This window comes from Leiobunum rupestre, chromosome 1 (genome assembly GCF_980474605.1).
Source record: "Leiobunum rupestre chromosome 1, qqLeiRupe1.1.hap1, whole genome shotgun sequence".
NCBI lineage: Eukaryota > Metazoa > Arthropoda > Arachnida > Opiliones > Sclerosomatidae > Leiobunum > Leiobunum rupestre.
In genome coordinates this window covers 17219735-17236367 of record NC_143384.1, presented here as the reverse complement: position 1 = coordinate 17236367, position 16633 = coordinate 17219735, and the positions used below count along the sequence as shown (strand labels likewise).

General features: G+C 31.1%; 1 protein-coding gene across 7 annotated transcripts in view; it reads left to right on the top strand.

Moving 5' to 3' along the window:
• Positions 1 to 16321, top strand: part of LOC149961209 (GATA-binding factor 2-like) — a 167776-nt gene extending 151455 nt beyond the window's left edge. For all 7 annotated transcript variants that reach the window (XM_090175876.1, XM_090175897.1, XM_090175887.1 and 4 more), the window contains one exon: positions 14613 to 16321. In XM_090175876.1, the coding sequence (XP_090032002.1) occupies positions 14613 to 14984 (372 nt within the window). In that variant the 3' untranslated portion in view covers positions 14985 to 16321. The remainder of the gene's footprint in view (positions 1 to 14612) is intronic.
• The last annotated feature ends 312 nt before the right edge of the window (positions 16322 to 16633 follow it).

The following is a 16633-nucleotide window of genomic DNA, read 5'->3' as shown; positions in this document are numbered from 1 at the left end:
AAGCTTCTCCTATATTGGGGGTACCGTAGCCCCTTCAAATTTTCCAAATACTATCCACTTCTTGATATTTGAGTTTCGTTACTGAATATTTTTATTAGTGTAATTACGTTTGTTTAGATTTCAATTTTTGGGAGTTGATTATTTACAGTTTTGATTTTTTGAAGGCTAGGGACCTCTATTTAAGGGCCCCCAATTGTAAGAGCGCCTTTTTAACTTTCTGCGTACAAGACGGGTGCCCAAAATCGCGCAACTCCTTGGTGCCCTAAGCTCTATATTATTATTTCCGTAAATTTATTTTTATTAAACTTTCTTTAATATATAGAGTAATTTCAGTACGGTGTCATACAACGTCACCCATGATTTCCCCTGCCCTCCCATAGAGATAACAAAAATGGCGACCGTTTTCATAGCTACAGTTATATTAAAGCCATTAATTCAGGATGTTGATACATTAAAGTCGCTTGATGACTTAAGCCTATAAGGTGGTGATTTGGGTGAGTAGCCTAGCTGATTATTATTATTATATATTTTTATGGGATTCTTTAAGAAAACCCGAGTTCAGTTTAACCTCTGCGGTTTGTACCGTATCTAATCGCCTCTCCATACAAGCAAGACCCATAATAAACCATAGATAGTAAATGCCACACTTATATAAGAAATTTGAAACGAATAAATTAATTAATTAATAGAGAACACTTTATAAAAAAATAGAAATATCATTTATTAAAACATCAAGTGACATAATAAAATAAGTATCATACTTGTTTCATTATGTAACTTTATGCTAGCTACGCCACTGAAAGTATGACACTGAAAGCGAAAACGTATAGACTCATAACAAAAGAGGGGCCGCAGACGAGGCTTAAGTGAGACCTGTGGACGGAACATCCTGTTTGTGACGTTTTGAACCACGTGACCGCCATTGAAATATACAGGCGGAAGTAAGGAAACGGATGTTCCGTCCAAATGCTGAGTTGCCAGGTAAAAATGTTAATTTTCGGCCCCTCAACTTTCAACATGGGTCTATTGAGGTATAGTTCGAAAATAACTTGCAGAAACCAATGTTGTGTTTGTAACATTCAATTTTACCTTCCGATACAACAACATATCCAACAACTTACCATTATTTGACAATTTGATTCTCAAAATACGCTGTGTTAAATTTTTCCAAAGACTAGTAACAGCTCGCGAAAAATTATCAGTTCTTAGCCACGTAATGATTCGCCTGGTCTTTGTTGAAACGAACAATCATTAAAAAATATATGATTCGAAAGTATAGTCATACTTACGTTTACTACGTTACTTATGGCATTATAAATTAATTAAATTATCCTTTAATGTTTGTATAGGAAGTGTCATACTTACTACGTTACTTATTACATTATTAACTAATGAAATTAGACTTTGAAGTTCGTATAGGAAGTGTCATACTTACGTGTACTACGTTACTTCTGACAATATTAATTATGGAAATTAGGTCTGGAGGTGTCATACTTACGGAAGTTTCTAGAGTTGGCTCTATTTAAACTGAACAAGCTAATTTCATCTATTTAGATCCATTTAATTAATAATGCAGGGCTCCCAGAGTTCCTATAATTTCAAAATTGTTCCCATAAATTTCTATTTTTTAGCTAAAAATGTTCCTATAAATTCCTATTTTTAAGAAAAATGTTTCTATAAATTCCTATTTTTAGCTAAAATGTTCCTATAAATTTCTATATTTTCTATACAATTTCCTATATTTTCTATACAATTTCCTATATTTTCTATACAATTTCCTATATTTTCTATACAATTTCCTATATTTTCTATACAATTTCCTATATTTTCGATACAATTTCCTATATTTTCTATACAATTTCCTATATTTTCGATACAATTTCCTATATTTTCTATACAGTTTCCTATATTTTCGATACAATTTCCTATATTTTCTATACAATTTCCTATAATACCTATAAAATTTAAAAAAAAATCGCAAGGAGCCCTGATAATGCCGTAAATAACGTAATTTAATTGCGGTAAATTATTCAGAAGCGTGGATTTAAAGTTCCAAAAATGGCGTCGAGGGATCTGGGATCAATCTCGGCCGACTTGAAAGGGACCGACTCGGAGGGTTCCGATTTGGTGCGGGTCACGGGTCACCTGGGTAGGAAGCGAACCCTGTAGGGGGTGCGATGGTAGCGGGGGGCGCGGGCACCACTTCGCCTAGACAAGCAATTTTTCACAGAAGTTGTTCCATTTCGGGGGGATTAGTCTTTTTTTTTGGACCTCCTCCGTTATTTTTGGGCCTATATCAACCGGCGTTGACTTGTGGGGTTCTGCTCTTCGAAGGGATTTAGAGGCTGTATTTTTATCTGTAACGCTTTTGATTTTTGTCATTTATGGCGATGTTAAGTGCAGTTTATTAAAGACGTTAAAGAAAATTGTCTTATCTTAATATTTTCTAGTGAAGCGGACGAATTGGTTGTTAAACACTATTTTTTAGAAAAGTTATTATTTATTGTTATTAAGAAAAGTTATTAATTATTCTTATTAAGAAAGTTATTAATTAATTATTCTTATTAAGAAAAGTTATTAATTAATTATTCTTATTAAGAAAAGTTATTAATTAATTATTCTTATTAAGAAACCTTTATAATATTATTATTAAGAAACGTTTATAATATTATTATTAAGAAACGTTTGTATTATTATTATTAAGAAACGTTTATAATATTATTATTAAGAAACGTTTATAATATTATTATTATTTAAAAACGTTTATAATATTATTATTAAGTAACGTTTATAATATTATTATTATTAAGAAACGTTTATAATATTATTCAATAACGTTTATCATATAATTATTAAAAAACGTTTATAATATTATTCAATAACGTTTATCATATAATTATTAAAAAACGTTTATAATATTATTCAATAACGTTTATCATATAATTATTAAAAAACGTTTATAATATAATTATTAAGAAACGTTTATAATATAATTATTAAGAAACGTTTATAACATAATTATTAAGAAACGTTTATAATATAATTATTAAGAAACGTTTATAACATAATTATTAAGAAACGTTTATAATATAATTATTAAGAAACGTTTATAATATAATTATTAAGAAACGTTTATAATATTAAAGTTTTAATTATTTTATTAGAAATAATATTTAAGTTTTAATTATTTTATTAGAAATAATATTTAAGTTTTAATTATTTTATTAGAAATAATATTGAAGTTTTAATTATTTTATTATAAATAATATTAATTATTTACTATTATTAAGAAATAATGTTAATTATTTACTTTTATTAATTACTTGTTATTAGGGGGTGGTTTGAACATGGAAACCCTCTCCTTGTCTACGCCACTTTGCAAAAAGTACCTATTTCCCCCATTTTTTTATAAAGATTTTGGTGGGAGCCCCGAGTTACGTATATCATATACTTCTGATAACAGTCATAGTACTCCAATTTTAAAACAATCCTGCAAAATTACCATCAACAACATCTTCCATTACTTTACATTACATAACACACAATGACTCCATTGACTTTAATAAAAGCTACGGAGCAGAATAGCAGGGGGTATTAAATGGTCGGAAGTAAGCCATAAAAGGGGCGCAGGGAGGCTATAGTGCGGCAGAAGGGAGTGAGGAGCGGAGTGATACATGGCATTAAATAGTCCCTGGAGTTACGAGAGAGTAAATAGGCGAGGGGATAATCCCCCCAGCGGTGTGTAGAGCGCATCTCTCCCTTTTCTGATAACGATAGATAAATCATTTAAATGATAGATCTTTACTTTCGTTACATCCCCGCCGGGGGGAGCTGCCGTCGCTGCTTAGACCTCGGGAGTCTTTTGACAGGTGAGCCATACCATACGTAACCCGAGACTTTACTACATCAGGAGGGGCCCACTTATTTTATTTATGATAGACTTTTTTTTAAATATATATAACCATTAAAAAAAAGTAATTTTTTTTATTTCTGATAGCAAAGTGGTTACTTACGTTAATGTAAGTTTTTTTTATATATACCTGAAAGGTAAGCGTTACGAAAAATAAAATTTTAAAATTGTTTTATTCCATTAGTTGAGATTTTAAGTGTATTGGAGAGGGGAATTACGTTGAATAATTCAATTTTAATTCCGTTAGTTGCCTAAGTAGTGGTACAGTTTGGAGAAAACAATTTATAATGGTTAACTCAGTTGAGATGCGAATTTAAAATTTATTTCCTCAATTAGCATTTTCTGTTTACAAAGCTAACGCGAGCTCTTAAACTGCCGGATTTTTCGTCTGCTAAGCGGGAGATTTTCATTCGAAGGTAACCGTATTGGAAGTTTTAAAATTATTCGTTAAGGGGGAACACTACAGTGGCCATTGTCTACTTTCGCGCTATTTCTAGCTGCATTCTTTTAATTTTGTATTTTAACTTATAAAATTAATATTTAAGTGTAGAACAGCCTCTTGTTTAGTGCTTAAAATAATTTTGACAATTTTAAATTTAAAAGTAATTAAATTATTACGTTTTAATTCGGACCCCGGGAGCTAAACAAGTTGGGCAAGCGCCCAAACTACCCTTTAGTTAGGACCTTATATCTCGTTAACTATTAATATTAGAATTATCAAAATTATTTTAAGCACCAGAGGAAGGTTCAGCCTAATAAGAAAATTATAATTCAATTATGTAATTGTTAAAACAGAAACGTTCAGCTTGAACGAAAAAGAGGCTTTTACTGTATTCTTCCCCCTTAAAAGCCTAATTGCAGAGTTGATTTAAGACATGGTATATTATTATTTTATGTTAATATAAAATGTACTGTGAAAAATGTGATTTTACATTCTTACAATTGGAAAGAATCCAACAATTTAACAATTTAATTTTGACGACCTGTGTATGTATCAATTTAATCACTTCAAACTTTGTTACGTTACGTTTTTTTTCCTGATAGGTATTTAATAATAATAATAATAATCAGCTAGACTAATACCCGAGGCAGCACCTTAGGCCCAAGTCGTCTACATAACATTTCATGGAATTAATATAATAATTGGTGTTTATAAAACAGAATCTGAATTTGATTTTTAAAATTATGCCTAGTTGTTATTTTTTACTTAATATTTTAATTTTAAATAAATTCGGAATTTTAAATAAAATTTGCAATACCATTTTAATAATTTGCATATCGTTAATGATAAATTCGGTTATATGGATATGAAAAACAGATTACTCGTGTTAAATTAACCAGAAAACGGAGAGATAGTGGGAAACTATTATTATTTAAAGTAATTTGGAATAAAATTAGATTAAATGCTGTTTGAAAATATTAAATATTAATGGCGTATACTTAAAATTTAAAAGAAACATGCAAACGAATTAAAATTACTGTTTTAAATATCAGTAATTAGATTTAATAATAGGGAGGTTACAAACGTTTTAAAAATTATCGCCACAAAAAAGAGAAATGAATCCGGCATAATTTTTCCTTCTTTAGTACCGAGAAAAATGAAGCGTTGTTGGCGAGGGGGTTGTGTTATGAATTTCCAGGAAATTTTCCCAAGACGGGGAAAAGGAAACGGCTCCCTTCCGTTTTTAGACACCACCAAAACCTCCCAGAAGGACATTTTCCCATTGAACCACGCCATTAAAATTTATATATGGTCTTTAGACTATGGAAAATAAAAAATAAAATATTATTCCGACTAACTAGCAATTTATCGGTTCAATGTTATCTCAATGAAAATATCTTCAGTTAATTAAGATCTTTGAGTTTATACATAAGTCAGTGCAAAGTTGACTAGTAAATTAAAGACTAATAAATTTAAGTATAAAGTTTAAGTGGATCTCGACTACTGTAGGGTTGCTTTCCTGTAACATTCGAGTAACTTGTAAATTTAGGGGAATACATTATCCCTTGTATTTCAGATTATTTGAAATGTGGTTAAACAAATATTTAAAGAAAAAATTATTATTATTGATAAACAACGATGACACATTTTACTTTTCAATCGAGAGCAGCTGTTTTCAGTCTAAGTTTAGAACATCAAATTTTACGGACTTCTCAATCGAGCTCGTGATAAAGAAATAACCACGTTAATTTACGTAGACAAAACAGCAGTTTTCAGTCCAATTTTAGAGTCGGTGTTACAAATTCCACGTTGAATTTATTTATCACGAGATTGAGTAAACTCTGTAGGGCTGTGCGAGTAGTGGTTTTAGGCAATCGAGCATAAATTTTTTCATCGAGTATTCGAGTCGAGTAACATTGAAGTCGAGTCGAGTAATCGAGTAATTGATTAAGGGGAAACTTTCTCTTATTCGAGTCGAGTAACTACAAAACACCTCGATAAATATTTTTGACGAGTCGGGTTATCGAGTACTTGATTAGAAGCTGGTTTTATTCAAGAATTTATTAAATTAAATTTAAAAGGAGTATAAAGAAACTTTCAATGCTGAAAAATATTCCTTTAATTTACATGAATCACAGTTTCCACAACTTTGTAGGTACCGTTTATTGCCCCACAAAAAAGTTGTAAAAACCTCTCTTTGAAGCAACGAGGATAGAAAAAAACAAATACTCGACGAGTTTAGAGAGCAGCTTATTCGAGTGAAATTAAATTTAAAAGGAGTATAAAGTAACTTTTAATGCGGAAAAATTTCCCCTTTAATATAAAGATTCCACAACTTTGTAGGTACCGTTTATTGCCCCCCATAAAGTTATTCGAGTAATCGGGTACCCGAATATGCAATTTTTTGGTACTCGGTAATCGATGAGTATTCTCCAATTACTTATTCGAGGTTGAGTTCGAGTACTCGACATCAAAAAAGGCCGAGTACTCGATGTACTCGCGCAGCCCTAGTAAACTGTCGCGTATAATGCGAGGTGTTTGTAAAAACAAATTGAGAAATATAACCGCAAACGAATACTAACTTCACGAAAAAACCACACACGGAAGTAGCTTTAGGTGGTCATAACTGGCCAAACAAATAAGTCCCGAAATCCATACAACAAAGTCTAATTTAATAACAAGCTTGGTAAACAAGAGCGAAGTGGATCAATTGGAAACAGTGTGGCTCGTTCCACATTGCGATAATCGTTTGTTTGAGCGGAGAAGTCATCTTTTGGTACTTTACAGAGACAATATTCTCTTGGCAAATTTCAAGGCCTCACACGAAGAAAATCCATAGCTTTCCGTCACCCCCAAAAGTTGACAACCTTTAATTTAAAAGGAAAAAAAACCTAAAGAAATAATGACTCTTTTTCTCGCGTCCAACGTCAGGGGTCTCTGTCCTGCATTGTTTTACAACAGCTCGTCAAATCACCTTCGAGTGTATGGTGAGCTGTTCGCTTCGCTGGCTTCCTCTTCGTAAGTGACATCGTTGGACCGTGTAACAAACGATTTTGAATCGTAGCCGTCCGAAATTATAGACGCGTCTCTGGAGCGAAGACTGTTATTAGATTATTAGATAAAGGATGCTATATATATTTAAATTGTATAACAATCACATTTGCTATTAGATAAATATTATTGAAAATTATCATTTATGAAATATTAACCCGATGAATGTTTTCAAATATTACTAAAGGCTTCCTTCTTAACAAGGTTTTTAGTTTGTTAATAGGTTTAAAGTTTTTTGCCAATAGATGATTGAAGCCAAAATCCTCGATAGGTTTAATCCAGATAACATCTAACGGTATCGACTTTAAATTAAGTCATTATAGTTCTTTATGTTTATAACATTTACATGGTTGCCACGGTACCTGGAAAACCTGGAATTCCTGGAAAAGTCAGGGAATTTGAATATGGGTATAAAAATCCGGGAATTTTAAAAATTAGTCTATAAATCAGGGAAAAATCAGGGAATTTTAAACATGAAGCTAAAAATCAGGGAAATGTCAGGGAATTTAATTTCGGTTGCAAATAGGAAACTTTTACTTATATATAGATTAACGGTAATAGTTAGTGTAGCTGTTGGCTCGCATGGCTTGCAGGGCTTGCTACCACCCTCCTACGCATTGTAACCCGGCCACCCGAATTACAGGCTTTAAAAGTCGCTCGATGACTTAGGCCTAAGGTGGTGCCAAGCTGATTATTATTATAAATACAAAATGTTGGCACCAAATAAGTCAGGGAAAATCTCCGGAGATGGTCAGGGAAAACCTGGAAAAGTCAGGGAATTTTATTGTGAAAAAACTGTGGAAACCCTGCTTTATAACCTTTATCCATGATAACTTTGATGGAAATAACCGTTATCCATGGTAACTTTTATACGGATCACCTCTAACGGTATCGACATTTGTTATGTAATGATAACCTTTATCCATGATAAGATTCTTTGTCAAGTGACAAAGAATCTTATGAGATTCGAAACGTTGTGCGTTTGTAACATCACGGCTACATTATATTTTAATTAAAAATATTTTAAATCGTCGTTAGTTTTCCGTAATTTTAATTATGTCTATACTCTATTATTTCACCATGACAAAAATCAGTCTTTCTATCGATATTCTTAAACGATAAAATTTAAATATTAATGTCTATTTAAAGAAGAATTACGACATTTATTTATACGGTATAATAATTTAACGATCGACCAAAGATAGCATTTACAACGATAACTCAATCGTCGATAAATTTAACGATACAGTTATAGCAAATCGATAAAAATCATGAGGTAATAAATCAGAGAAAAGTCGTGCTAATATTAAGACTTACAATTTTCGATAACTTCGATAACTAAACATCAACGTGATAGGCGTGTGTTAGAAAAATAGATTCGCGTGGGTAGTACCCAGGAGAAGATTTAGAAAAATTTAAAAACACGTGGGGGGGGGGGTTAAACTGGGTGTAAGGGGGGGGGGCAGAAAGAGGGGACTCCAGTGTGGCTTGTACGTTTTTATTTCCGGCCACCTCGAGTAAATTAATGACCACGAGGATTGAAAGGTGATGTGAAAATTCGGTAGCAGGATATTTTAAATGGAATTCACTATACACATCACCCACGTCGTCCGTCAGCGCTGTACAAGGCGACTGCTCGAATAGAATTATTACTAGGAGAAATACCGTTTAAATAGGAAGGATTTTACGCTATTTCTTCACTGACCAGTCACATTGTGATGGGCGTATTACGGGATAAAAAAATGTTTATAACAAATTAACAAATAAATTATTTTTTTTTGCCGGCACCGCCTACAGTATTTTTCTACGTCGTTTTTAAAATACGCAAAGTATGTGGGTATAAATTTATATCTATATTCATGAAAAAAATATTACAAAATATAATATTTAAAAACTATATATTTAAATTAGATTAAAATGATAATTAAAACAGCGGAAAAGTAGACAGTAATATAACACTATTCTTAAAAATATCACAAAATATAATATTTAAAAAAATATATTCAAATTAGATTAAAATAATAATACAGTCAAGAAAATATAATATTACCAAATATAACACAGAAAAAAATTAATATTAATATTAGGTTAAAATTATAATGAATACAGTTAAAAAAAGTGCACGGTAATATATCACTATTAATTAAGTTATTAATCAATTTAAAAATAATTATTGAAATTAGATTAAAATTAAAATTCAGTCAAGAAGTACACAGTAATATATCAAAATTATAATTAAAAAAGTTATATTAATATAATTAAAATTATTTAATTAAAATATCACTATTTATAAAAAACATTTCAAAATATAATAGAGAAAAATATTATATTAAAAATAGATTAAAATAAAAAATAATTTCAGTCGATAAAAGTTTTAAATTTTAAACTGAAGTTAAAATTTAAAAAAAATAAGTTCGAACTTGGTAGCACTCATTCAAGGTAAACTAAATAATGTTAAATTTTTTAAATTACCATAATTGATATAGATTTTTTTTTTCAAATAGAAAAGTTAATTATTATGATAGCTTTGACATTGCGTTCCTCAATAAAAATTCGTATAAAAACAAGCGCAATTTTAAATAACTTCACGTTTAAAATCTAATTATCATTCAATTTTAGAGAAAGCGCTTAAAACGTGTTTTTAATAATTTATTCTATAAGTAGGTATAAATAAGAAATACAATTTCGTTGAAGAAAAATTACAGAAACGGGTGAAATCTGTTGGCGTTATTTAAACAGTTTATTTGGGAAAGTGAGAAAATTAATTACAGGGTTCATACAAACTGTAACGTATTTTACTCATTTTGTAAATATACTTTCTTTGTGTTCGTGTAAATACATTTCTTGGTTGTACATACTTCTGACTTGCTTCTTATGTTTATTCATTATTTTATTATAGTAACCATTTAACTCACTATTATATTTATTTAATGTAACACTTAATCCTAATATCAAGTATTCTAATTAATTACCCCTAGACAACTTAACCATAATTTAAAATCCCCATTACCTTACTATAATAATTAAGTGTTATAAAACATGGAAATCAGTGAAAACCTGGAAATATCAGGGAAAATGAAAATTTTCCTGAAAAATCAGGGAAATCAGGGAAAATAATTATGAGAACTCCAAATTATGCGCAATTTGTTTAAATATTACTGAAATTATTACTTAGTATTGAATTCATACGTTCCATATTAGAAAGTGTAACAGTAATGCTTTTAACATTTTAGAGACCCCTATTGTTTTAAAAAGTACACCTGGAAAATATTCAAAACTACTCAGGAAAACATGGAAACATCAGGGAAAATGGTTTTTGAAATATTGTATGAACCCTGAATTAGAAAATGTTCCTTTAAATAAGGAACGAAAAAAGTTAGACATCATTTTTACCTTCATCCATAAATATAAATACCGTTTTGATGACATTAGCCCCACCGATGCAAACTGGATTTAAAAAAATTCTGTCGATTCCCTTAGGCTTAAAAGACAAAGCTACTGGTGTATTGAAAAAGCAAATATTACCGTTTTTATTGCAAGTTTTAATAATTACCACTTGGGGATACCTTTTAATTTGCATAATAATAAGCTAGAAAGAGATATATATATATATATATATATTCTAGCTTATTAATATAAGTACGCCGGGCTATGTCATTATGAGTCGCCAATTTTTTTAATCTTCACTTCAGGGTTAAATGTTTAATTTTCACGAAGGTCGCGATTTCAATGGCGGCATTTAATTATTCTTTAAAATATTTTTAATTGAATGGACCTTCGATTTTACAACGTCTTTGGTGAAAAATGAGACTTTACCGGTATCGGTTTATTTGAAAAACATTGAAAGGCCAACAGCTCAATTTAAGGTTTGTAATGGATATCGAATTTCGACAAAATGAAATATTATTGGTCTACAAATTGATATAATTATTGTTCTGACGCACGTACCGATACTGTTGGAATACGAAAGTAGGGATTTTAACATTGAAAAAATATTTCATTATTAAAACCAATTTAAAAGATTTTATTTAACGCCTTTATGCAAATTATTATTTGCAACAGAGTAGTATTTTTCATTGGGAGTAAATGAGTAGGATTTTACATTTGACGATATGAATTAAGTATTTTAAACAGTTGACGATAACACAAAAATCCTTGACAATAGTACAATTTGAATAAAGGATTTTACAGTTGATTATATGAATTAAGGATTTTACAGTTGACGATATGAATTAAGGATTTTACAGTTGACGATATGAATTAAGGATTTTACAGTTGACGATATGAATTAAGGATTTTACAGTTGACGATATGAATTAAGGATTTTACAGTTGACGATATGAATTAAGGATTTTACAGTTGACGATATGAATTAAGGATTTTACAGTTGACAGCGCTCCCACCAGATCCCTAAAATACCTAAAAGCCCCTACTTTTTTTCGAGGTCCCTAAACCACCTTAAAATCGGAATTTGGTACCTAAATTACCCTATTTCTAGTAAATTTGCTGAAAAGTACCATCGGTTTATAATATTGAACCAGAATTGTATCGATTAACGTTTATAGCTATAATTTACTACATTAGGTGGTGCCACGAGCTCGGCTAAATTGAAATACTCTGTAAAATTCAGAATGAGCCGCCCTGTCGTAAAGTTGAACTATATAATTTTGAGTAAAAAAATATTTTTACAAATTAAAACTAAGTCAGTTTTAGAAATATCCTATTTTAAAAGTAATTTTTGTGAAAATTTCAGTTAAAATAAAGATCTAATTTTTCTTAAAATAGTCCCTATTTGGTTCCTACTTTCAAAATTTGGTTCGTATTTCACCCTATTTCTAGCCTGAAAAATCCCCTATTTCCCTATTTTTTTTTTTTTTCAGATTTTGGTGGGAGCCCTGAGTTGACGATATTATTTAAGGATTTTACAGTTGACGATATTATTTAAGGATTTTACAGTTGACGATATTATTTAAGGATTTTACAGTTTATGATATGAATTAAGGACTTTGCAGTTCATGATATGATTTAAGGATTTTACAGTTTATGATATGAATTAAAGATTTTACAGTTTATGATATGAATTAAGGACTTTACAGTTTATGATATGAATTAAGGACTTTGCAGTTCATGATATGATTTAAGGATTTTACAGTTTATGATATGAATTAAAGATTTTACAGTTTATGATATGACTTAAGGACTTTACAGTTTATGATATGAATTAAGGACTTTGCAGTTCATGATATGATTTAAGGATTTTACAGTTGACGATATTATTTAAGGATTTTACAGTTTATGATATGAATTAAGGACTTTGCAGTTCATGATATGATTTAAGGATTTTACAGTTTATGATATGAATTAAATATTTTACAGTTTATGATATGACTTAAGGACTTTACAGTTTATGATATGAATTAAGGATTTTACAGTTAACGCTAGGACAAAAATCACTCGACATAAGGGTATTTACCAATTATTAGCTTATGCAATAATAAATCAGATCTTTTTTATTAGTAAAAATTGAAATATTCACATTAAAATGCACGTCAAACTAGAAATTAGGGCAGTGTCCAGAAAATTATCAATAATGACTTTTTTTTATAAAACACTTTTTTTATATTCACTTAAAGTAAGAATTAATATAGTTAATGGCAAGAATACGAAGTGTTCGAAGCACGCGAATTAGAGACGTTTTAAGTATTCTTTAAATTATTGTCAGTCCCGCCTTTTAACATCGGTATAACGCGTCCTAGTCATGGCCTTATTTTTCCGAGGGGAGGGAGGAATGTACGTTGCCCCCCCCCCCTTCCTTCGACGACGGGAAATTTTCCCCAATTAAAAAAGAAATAAAAAATAAAAAGCCAATTAATAGCAGATCCTGGACGTAAACGTGAAAAGTTTACTATATTAAATACACGGCGACATTTTTTTTTCACTTTTTCTCATTATTAATTGAACGGGGCTAATAGGGAGTTTAATCTTTCTTTCCCGTGGCTCCCCCGTGCGACTAAACGAACACTTTTTGCCACCGATTTCCGGTGTGAGGCGGTAGGGGGCATTCACAATGGAGACACCCCCTTTTTTGTACAACCATTATTTGTTTTTCATCTCAGAGAGCGTGATTGTTTATATTAATTAAACGATATTAATTGAATGTAAAAGGGGCGTGTTTATTATTCGGGCTTTTTCGCGTAATGCAGCTTTATTAATTAATTAATTAATTAATTATTAACGAAGTTAAGTGTTTTGATTGTTTTTCTGTAGGGATATTCAAATATATAAATATTATTTGATTCGTTTGAAATTTATTAAGGTTTTTTTTTTACATATTTTTGTGAAACTCGTGATTTTAAAAATGCTATTGGATTAATTATTAACGAAGCGATATTTTTCTGTACGGATATGCAAAATTTAATATGGAAATATTATCTGATTCGTTTAAGATTTAAAGATTATTTCTTTCAAGTTATTTTAAAAATAGATTTTTAGATATCAGGTTCAGCCACCCCACGTACACGTGAACGGGGAACTTTTACGAGCGTTTATTGTACAATTTAAAGCTACAACTCCCACAAGTTTCCGTTACACGTTTTTCAGGGGTGGATTACGTTATCTGTTCTCTTAACCTCTTTTTTGAAAACCTACAGATCACTTAAGGAATTTAATTATTTGTTGAAAATCTTCAGTCGACTGTAGGAACTAACCTAATTGTTGAAAACCTACAGTCGACTTTAGGAATCCACCTATTTGTTGAAAACTTACAAATAACTTTACGGAATTAACCTATTTGTTGAAAACCTACAAATAACTTTAGGATTTAACCTATTTGTTGAAAACCTACAGAACTTAAGGAATTAACCTATTTTTTTGAAAACCTACAGAATTTTAGGATTTAACCTATTTGTTGAAAACCTACAGAATTTTAGGATTTAACCTATTTGTTGAAAACCTACAGAACTTTAGGAATTAACCTATTTTTTGAAAACCTACAGATCACTTAAGGAATTAACCTATTTGTTGAAAGCCTTCAGTCGACATCAGGAATTAACCTATTTGTTGAAAACCTACAGTTGACTTTACGAATTTATTCTAATAGTTGAAAGCCTACAGTTGACTTGAGGAATGAACCTATTGGTTGAAAACCAGCAATAATAGCAAACTAAACTAGCTTAGATTAATGTGTCCAATTGACGATTATCTTCTTAGGTAAATCGTCCATTGACGATGAAAAAAGAAGGCATCCAGACTCGCAACCGGAAGTTGTCGTCGAAGAGCAAGAAGAAGAAGGGCTGCATCGCCATCCCGGAATGCATCAAGCCGCTGCACGACAAGGCCTTCTCCAGCTTCTCGCCGGCGGGCCACATGTCCATGACCATGAACCATTACATGCACCAGGGCAACATGCCCATCTCCATGGCGGGCTCCTTCGTCACTTCCCCTCAAATGCACATGACCTCCACGGGCCCGGGCCTGTCGGGCTTGGCCCTCTCCTCCAGCGGACACCACGGCCTGCAACTGGGCTCCGGCTCCTTGGGCCACTTGGCCGGCTCCAACAGCATGGTTGGCGCGATGGCCTGACTGCCGGACTGGAGGTCCTACGAAGATGGTCCTTGAATGAAGCTACCGAGATCTAGCGAATCTCGGAACTTCATTCGCCTCAAACGAGCGAGGACCAAATTCGTAGGCCTTCCAGCGTTACTAATGCTAGTGACGTGAACTCTGACGTTATAGTCTGACAGCGTTCGGTCGGTCGGCCGGCCGGCTGGCTGGCGGACAAACATTTTTTTTAATAAAACGCGACGCAAACGAACCAGCGGAAATAAAACAAAACGTTCTCTTTTTATATAATAAAAAAAGTATATATAATAGCGCGTATTCGTAGAATATATCGTGATAGTTTAATTTAAATTATATCTAAAGAATGCGGGAAAGGATTTCAAAAGAAAAATGTTTTTGCGAAAGTGGCGACATCCGACGGACGTTCATCGAACTACGATTTGTGAAAATTTCGACGACAGTGTGCTAACGCTATTCGGGACGAATAAATTAAAGTGGATTTACGAAGCAATAATGTACAGTATAATTATTTAAAACAAACAAACAAACTACCGCGCCTCAAAAAAAAAACTACTCCGCGGCGCTAAAACAAACCGTGACATATAATGCTCTCTTTCGAAATGAAGATAAAAAACATGACGTTGTTTTCAAGAAAAAAAGATATTTTAATGAATTGAGATCGGGGACTTTTAAAAAAAATAAAATTGATTTCCAACGAAGGAAATAAATAAAAATAAAAGAACACTGTGGATTGATGAATTAAAGTAAGATTTAAATTAAAGGAAAAAATAATGGGATTTAAAAGAAAATGGGTGTAAATATTATACATAAGTATTCTATTCTTAAACGTTTACTGTGGTGAATAGTTATCGAATTAAGTTAAATTAAAAAGAAAATGTTATTCTCTAAACGGAAAATTTGAATTTATTTTTCATTCCCCAAATTCTAAAATAATTTTAAAACATGACAAATTTAAAAAAAAAAATTAAAAATAAGATTTTACTTAATAATTTTAAAACGAAAAATAATAATCAGAGTAGGCATGGAGTATCAATACTCAAATAAAAGTATTTCAGACCAGAGAGATAAAAAAAAAACTAAAAAAATACTCATTTCAGGAATTAAAAATTAAAAAGAAAATAACGAAATTTGAATTTAATTGTAATTCTTTAAGTACGAATGACAAGAATATCTTGAAAAAGAGATACAAGATATAGTTGCTGTATTTTACATTTTCGTACAATCTATATTATCTACTTTACAGTGTTGAAAATAATATATTAGAATAAAACTAAAAGAGTTCCTCTTTCAACCGGTCTTCTAATGTGCTTGTACATAATCATCATTAAAAAGAAAAAACAAAACGTAATCAACAAAGTGTTTCGTTCTGATGATGACAAAAATTGTAAGGAAAAAAATTAAAAATGCGTGAATTTTATTCGAAATTTATTTATTCATTTCTTTAGTTCTAATATACACGTATATCTAAATTAGGCCTACGTTAGTGAGTTCAATACGCCTTGAAGCAGTGGCCGCCATCTTACTTTTTAGGCTTAGATATAAATTAGGCCTACGTTAGTGAGTTGATCACGCCTTGAAGCAGTGGCTGCCATCTTGCAGTTTAGGCTTAACAAAAAGTGTAAGAAAATGAAATTTAAATTGGGTTAATT